Source organism: Saccoglossus kowalevskii, chromosome 3 (genome assembly GCF_978046115.1).
Source record: "Saccoglossus kowalevskii chromosome 3, keSacKowa6.1, whole genome shotgun sequence".
Taxonomy (NCBI): domain Eukaryota; kingdom Metazoa; phylum Hemichordata; class Enteropneusta; family Harrimaniidae; genus Saccoglossus; species Saccoglossus kowalevskii.
In genome coordinates this window covers 40,715,569-40,722,586 of record NC_140643.1, presented here as the reverse complement: position 1 = coordinate 40,722,586, position 7,018 = coordinate 40,715,569, and the positions used below count along the sequence as shown (strand labels likewise).

At 37.2% G+C, this 7,018-nt stretch overlaps 2 protein-coding genes across 2 annotated transcripts; both read left to right on the top strand.

Moving 5' to 3' along the window:
* Window positions 1-692: 692 nt before the first annotated feature.
* LOC146747980 (short transient receptor potential channel 6-like) lies at window positions 693-1,459 on the top strand. Its single transcript, XM_085497503.1, has 2 exons — window positions 693-943; window positions 1,232-1,459. Exons 1-2 carry the CDS (start codon window positions 707-709, stop codon window positions 1,457-1,459), a joined length of 465 nt encoding a protein of 154 aa, XP_085353629.1. The 5' UTR covers window positions 693-706.
* A 1,197-nt stretch (window positions 1,460-2,656) lies between these two features.
* Window positions 2,657-6,346, top strand: LOC102802419 (short transient receptor potential channel 6-like). Its single transcript, XM_085496604.1, has 4 exons — window positions 2,657-2,822; window positions 4,325-4,568; window positions 5,218-5,442; window positions 5,886-6,346. Exons 1-4 carry the CDS (start codon window positions 2,695-2,697, stop codon window positions 6,009-6,011), a joined length of 723 nt encoding a protein of 240 aa, XP_085352730.1. The 5' UTR covers window positions 2,657-2,694; the 3' UTR covers window positions 6,012-6,346.
* Window positions 6,347-7,018: the final 672 nt, after the last annotated feature.

Sequence of the window (7,018 nt, the reverse complement as noted above, 5' to 3'; positions counted from 1 at the left end):
GAAATTGTGTTATTTAGTTAAATATTAACAAACATTGTCTAAAAATACATAAAACTGTGCATAATTATGAGAAGATAAATTATGATAGTGCTAAAGAGACCAATTCCAGCCATATAATGCAAATAATATAACACGTGTGTTTGTTATTAAGGCTGGGATATGATGACAATTTTACTGATATCAATTAATGTATTTGAAATTTTCATTTTCTAATTTTCAAATAAAGTATGATGTAGAGTTGAAGCACCCTGAGATTTGCAAAATAATAATTCAATTGCAGGAGTATGGGATCAATGTCAACATCACAACGTTGTATCATAGACTACCAACGACAGCACTTCAGCTATCGGCGCAGAAAAACGACTTTGCTATGGTACGACTTCTAGCTGGTCTCGGAGCCAATAGTCTCAACACACCATCAGTGGAAGGTAAAACGGTCACTTAAGGGGTCCATGTACCTTTTGTGACCACATAACTGACGTCAAATTCTAACTTGATCAAAATAATTATTCTAAAATAATTACGACAATGTTTATTTATATGTAGTAGTTCCAAGAAGTTATTGGTATTTTAGAGAGTAACTTTTTTGAGTTGAAAGTAATAACTGGATCTTTCAAGAAACAAAACTTAATATATATGATATAACTGTGAGCATGTTGATCCAGACAATAGGTACAACCTTTAAAACACTGTGACAGGAACCGTAATGGAAATTAATCAGTATTCTCAATATATTCAAATGAAAAGGTATATATTTCTTCCCGGCAAAGCAGCAACATCTGGAGACATACAGACAGAACTGCATCGAATAGGTGTATTTACCGCCCTCTCGAGCCCTGTATATTTATTGTATTTTCACGAGGATCCTGTAATGGCTGCGTTGGATTTAGCTAGCAAGCTGTATGATATCACTCATTCTACATTCATATCGGACACATGGAAGGTATGCCATTAAACATATGTATATTAGGAATATCATCTGCAGTGATTTATTTGTTTTTTTATTATCGGTAAAGCACAAAACTTTCCCATAAGTCGCGCCCTCTAGAGACGACTTGCTTCTGTGACGTCAAACTGACGTAAATGGTAAAGACAATGTCGTTCAAAGCATGAAGTAATGATAGATTTGAGGTTTTGACCTGACCCGTTAACGTTAGAGAAACGCGTTGTCGCCGGAGGGCGCTACGTATAAGACGGGCTAATGGGATGTCAATTACTGTTTATTTGTCAGGAAGATTATTCAAAGTTAGAAATTCAAGTTGAAGATTTTTTGATTGCAATGTTGAACTCCTGCTACATGTCAGAAGAATGCAAGGTGTTGCTACATGGAAATATGTGTGACAAACCTCGGTCAATGCACCATCTAACGTGGAAACTTGCTCAGCTAGCTGTCAACAACAAACAAAAACGAGTAAGCGCAAAACAGTTTATTTTATCAGCCCAAAAAATGAAGGATTAATAAGGTTAATTAATAAAATAATATACTATAAAAAGGCTGTAGATATTGACGAGTTAAAATTTCAAAAATCAAGAAAAAGTAACGTGAAAGTTATCTCAATTCCTTGAACAACTTAAGTTAAAGCAAGATCATATACCCAAGGCCAGGTATGTGAAAAATAGAAAATGATGCAGACAGATTCAAAGGATTGTACATGTTCCTGTTGTGGAAATGATATTGAAACAATGGAACTTTCTATCTTGAAATGTGACACTTTTCCAGCCACAAAAATTAATTAAAACTATGATAAATCAAACATACTTTATTGAGTAATAATGAATCAAACATATGGAAAGACGTATCACAGGACACACCAATAAAATAATAAATAAATAATATATTCAACAAGATAAAAACGTTCGGTTCGGTATAGCAATGCAGATGCGAGCAACGATTACAACCCACTTTTGAACACTGAAAAAAAACGTATACGTATTGGCTTGTACAAGCCTTTATCTCTCTTCTGTTTATCAAGTTTGTTTTAAACCGTAATTATTGTCAATAGTTGAACAAGACGTCCTTTAAAACCTCGCAGTCTTGATATGACTTGTCTTTATGTTGTTTTCTTCATTACTCCCTAGTTTGTAGCAGCAGCAAAGTTCCAGCATACAATCCGCCAAGAGTGGGTCAAAGGTCAGCCATCCTGGTCGCTTCGTGAGGGGTGGTCGTGGACGCTAGTTTACGCTGTCTACGCCGTTATACTATACGGAGTTCTTCAACCAATCTTATCACTCGTCTACATTCTTTTCCCCTGTAGTAGCATATGCGCTTTTATCGAAGGCCCCAAAAGTAAATTTTTTATGCATCTATTTTCGTACATGGCTTTTCTTATCCTGTTTGTACTCTCAACTTTGTTGCCGGTTTTGAGTATGTTGAATCACCAGGGCAACCATCCATTGCTAGAAATAATCAGAATACTAGAAATAATCTGGATTATTGGTATCCTTTATGGTAAATTACAAAAAGCTTACATAGCCGGGTTTAAAGTCTATTTTACTAATTTCTGGAATTTGGTGATGTTTTTAACGTTGTTGATTTTTGGTATTGATTCACTTGTGTTGTCATGCCTATCGCTCAGCTTCGCAGATTATTTACTAACCCACTCCATCCCGGCATTCCTTGCGGCCATACCGTTTTTACATATTATAAACTATCTGTATGTGAGTTCTGTACTTGGACCTTTGCTGCTTGCGTTCATGTCTATAAAGGGCCATGTTATACGATTCCTCTGTCTGTTCACCATTGTCGTCCTCGCATTTGCTGTGTCCTTGTTCTGCATTTATGCTGGGAATGAAGGTGGCGTCGCAAATGACGGATACACAAGGTAAGTCGCTGTAGTAGTTTTTCATATATTGCAGCGGTTCTCATTTGGCTGGTTCCCGCCTCAAGTGTCATGGCGTACCAAACCACAAGAGGCCTATAACTAGCAACGAATCTGGCATTCCGATTGGTCCATCACTTTCTCGTTGCTTGTTCTATTTCCCTTGGTTACCTGAAGTCATTCGCAAAGGTTGGTTCTTATATGTAGTGCCCTCTGGTGACAGCAAGTAAAATGGAGGACAATTGATTGCATTGATCTGTAATCGCCATTCAATAACAATGATGTTTCAGTGGTTTACTGTATTCTAAACATTCACTGTCTACACATGGAAGTCATTGTGTTGTGGCGAACCACATGCATTACGTCACAGACGCGCGTCGTCGCTAGAGGGCGCTACATAAGTACCAAGCACAGGACATCAAAGAGAAATGCAGAAGTAAGCTCTCGAGTTCAATTACGCGAGTTCAATAAATTATTGCAATTGTATATCAGTCACGTGTCCCTCTTTTAATTTAAATGCCTTGAGGATACATCTCCCAAGATTTCTCAGTCTACATATTTCACGGAATGTATGAACCAGGAATAGATTAAAACTGAAATGCATTATTATATTTGGACCACAAGTCAGTATAAGTATAGCTTACTGGTAGAAAATAAAGTTCATCTTCAACACAGTTTAGATTGTATAACGTATATTTTATTTATAACGTATATATGTTATTCAACGGACGGAGATTCGAAATTTAGCCTTCTAAACAGAAGATTGGCCACATACGTTAAATGCAAGTTGTTTTTTTTGAAGGAGGGATACGTTTCAAGTTTTCCCAAACTGTGTAATTTCCCTGAAAATTGGGTATATGTAAAATATAGAAAGAAACATCCTTTCGTTTCCAACATCTTGTTGAGCAATTGCTTGATAATTTTGGCCCAGAAAAATCCCCCCAGTCATGAAGTGTTGTTACAGAGATGCATTCACTCGATATCATTAGATTCATAAAAAATACAGTAAAATGAGAAGAATTTTGCATTTGAATATTTCAATGGACATGGACACTGGTAGAGTATCAGTTCAGGGTAGGGTTTCAGTTTAAATGGATAGTATGCACTAACTGACCTTTGGCCTTATAATCATGATTCCAAGGATCACTCTCAATTATTATTATGGTACAATAGTCATGCAGGTTATTTAGTAGACATTACAGGCCAATTTTGGAAAAACTTACGAGCGTGAGCTCGTCGACATATAAAAGATAAATAATTTTTAAAATTCAAATACTAAGCCTAGACAAATGAGCCCGGGTAGTATACATAGTGTAAATTGTTGTTGATTTAAAGTGAACTCAGACCAAAACACATGATGTCCGCTGTACTCTATGATGTCCGCTGTACTCTATGATGTCCGCTGTACTCTATGATGTCCGCTGTAATTGTTTTAGATATGTGTTGTATCTAGACGTACATACATGTTTTAACATTATATTTTATTTTAATTCATGTTTGCAAAGTTTGACATCTTCAATAAAAGAGCTGGTGTATTCATTATTTGGTGAATTCAACGACAACGAATTGTTATTTACTGGTCTGGTCCATATCGTCAATGGAAGTCTCACCGCAAATGAGATCTCGAGCGTAGAACAAATGCATTCAGATATGGGAGCATTGGTATACGCGACTTTCGGCATATTGTGTAACTTAGTATTGGTTAACTTGTGTATTGCAATGATGGCTGATACCTACAACAGAATACAGGTAACACATAACGCGAGTTTGGCAAGCCATTTTACACTTGATTCCGAATATACCTTGCTTAATTCAATAACTTAACGGCTGAGGTGGTACTAGGACAGAACAAGTACTAGAAGCAATAACTTAACGGCTGAGGTGGTACTAGGACAGAACAAGTACTAGAAGGCTTCCTGGTAGCATTTAATGGGAATTTACATTCTACATTTTGCTGAAATGGGGATTATGATTGATTTTTTGTTATCCAGAGCATTTGTGATATTCTATGTGATGAATATTTTTTTAATTCGAACTAGAATTTCAATTCATACTTCGGCAGACATAGTATATCAAGTATTCCTTCTTATTTTAAACAATAACTGTATTACTTGTTTGACGGTGGGGGTGGGGTGGGGATGGGGATGGGGGTTGTGATGAGTGGGGTGGGGATGGGGATAGGGGTTGTGATGAGTGGGTGGGGATGGGGGTGGGGTGGGGATGGGGGTTGTGATGAGTGGGTGGGGTGGGGATGGGGATAGGGGTTGTGATGAGTGGGATAATTTTGGTGCATGCAAACAAGATTTCGCTGATAAACAGAAACAGAACATCATGATTCGTGACGTCACCACCCTGACAACCAATTCATTCAGTTGCCGCACTCGTACTAATTTTCCAGGAAAACATCAACGTCATATGGAAGTTTGAAAGAACGAGAATATGGATGAACTATGTGAATGCACCTGCAATGGCACCCCCTTTCAATATTCTACCGTCTACTAAATGTATACAGTATATGATGAATAAGAAGAGGAAAAGTCACCATTCGCCAGTCAAGGTGATTAAAAGTGGTATACAGACAGTGTCCGAAGATAACTCTTATACAGAGATACGATACAGCGAGGTGAGATTAATCATCTTCTATTTTGTAATCGGCTTTGCAAACATACTACCTAAATGGCATTATAGCTTTTTGTTTTATAAAAGAGAGAGAATGCAACGTTATCTTAAAGCGGGGGAGTCGCCACCTGCGCATGCGTCAGATGGCCATAGCGTGTCAATATTTACAACAAGTGTCTACCCATCAGCCTTTGCGTTTTTAGCGTGTGGGACTCAATTCCAGTGCGTGCGCAGGTGACGCTCTATCGCCGTGATACTATATTTGGTTTATCTGCATCTAGCCTTCCACTTCCAGCCTCTGTCTATGGCTGGTAAATCAGATTGTACTATGAAACTAAAGGCTTTTCAGCTCAAACTCGGACATATCAGAGACTTAATGACATACTTACACATGTTGTTGTCTGTGAGGCATGTATTACAGTGTTACCATCTTTGTTTAATTCACAGCTGGTGCCTATATTGGTAGATCGCTATTTGGAAGTTCACTATCCATCGTTCTGCTCTATTGCAACGAAACAAAATAGTTGTTGGGATGTAAACAGAACAATCGAAGCTGAAATGACTAATCTCTAAAGATCTTTGTTTCAGATGATCATTGTTTTTTTTTTCTAGTTATGTAAATATTCAATCGAAACAAATACTAGTAATTGCGGCTATTTCCGGTCCGTGAAGCACTCTGGGAAAGGATTCCTAACAACTCCGTGCCGAACAAGATACAGATGTTATTAAATTTCAATGAGTTACAAACACAGTGCTCCCTCTATATTGAACAAAATTCAGGAAAAAGTCTTTCTTTTATATTTATTACATTTTTACTTTAATCTGCCCAGTCCCGATATTAATCTTGTAAAATATTAACTTAAATTTGTTTCATAGCATGCGAATAAACCTATCACGAGTAAACTGGATCTCAAGTTGTGTTATTTCCAAATACTCTCATCGTATTTTGAGACAGGGATTTTTATTTTATTATTCAGTGCTACTTTTCTGATTTTTCTATTCACTCGTGTCATAAACATGGAGTAAGTAATAATAACTCCGATAACCGTGGCTTCCTGACTTCTTTTTTCTCGGGGGATATTATCAAAACAATAAATCGAACGTGGTCGATCAGTACAAACCCAAGGTGAAGTTGACAGAATGTGGGTAAAAAGAAAAAGAAATGAGAAACAAAAGAAACAAAATTAGCCAAATCTTCAGATTGAGAGGATTCGTACGAACCCAATGTATTCCTGATTGACGTGTTGTATGCCGGGTAATGTACTTGTGCGTGGTCGTGCAATCGTTCAAATTGCGATCGAACCTGTGGTCCCCGTGTTCAATACATGAACGATTTCTCTTCTACTCGTACGTTATTCTAGACGTAAACACAGTTTGACTCAATTGTGTATTCAGTTCATATAGTGTGGATCCATATACTGGAAATAAAACAATTCGTTTTGGTGTGGAATACACGAATTTATTGATAAAATGGAGGTAACTGTTGGTGGAAACCATAATCCTAAATTTGATAACCTGCTATCTCAAGAAATATATAGTTTTCATGACAATATATATCGCATCTATAGACCCAGCCTGAC

Coding starts and splice junctions, on each gene's coding strand:
- LOC102802419 (XM_085496604.1), top strand. CDS start 2,695: ATGTCTATAAAGGGCCATGTTATACGATTCCTCTGTCTGTTCACCATT. Junction 2,823..4,324: donor GCAAATGACGGATACACAAG/GTAAGTCGCTGT, acceptor ATGTTTGCAAAG/TTTGACATCTTCAATAAAAG. Junction 4,569..5,217: donor ATACCTACAACAGAATACAG/GTAACACATAAC, acceptor CTAATTTTCCAG/GAAAACATCAACGTCATATG.
- LOC146747980 (XM_085497503.1), top strand. CDS start 707: ATGGAAATTAATCAGTATTCTCAATATATTCAAATGAAAAGGTATATA. Junction 944..1,231: donor TCATATCGGACACATGGAAG/GTATGCCATTAA, acceptor TTTATTTGTCAG/GAAGATTATTCAAAGTTAGA.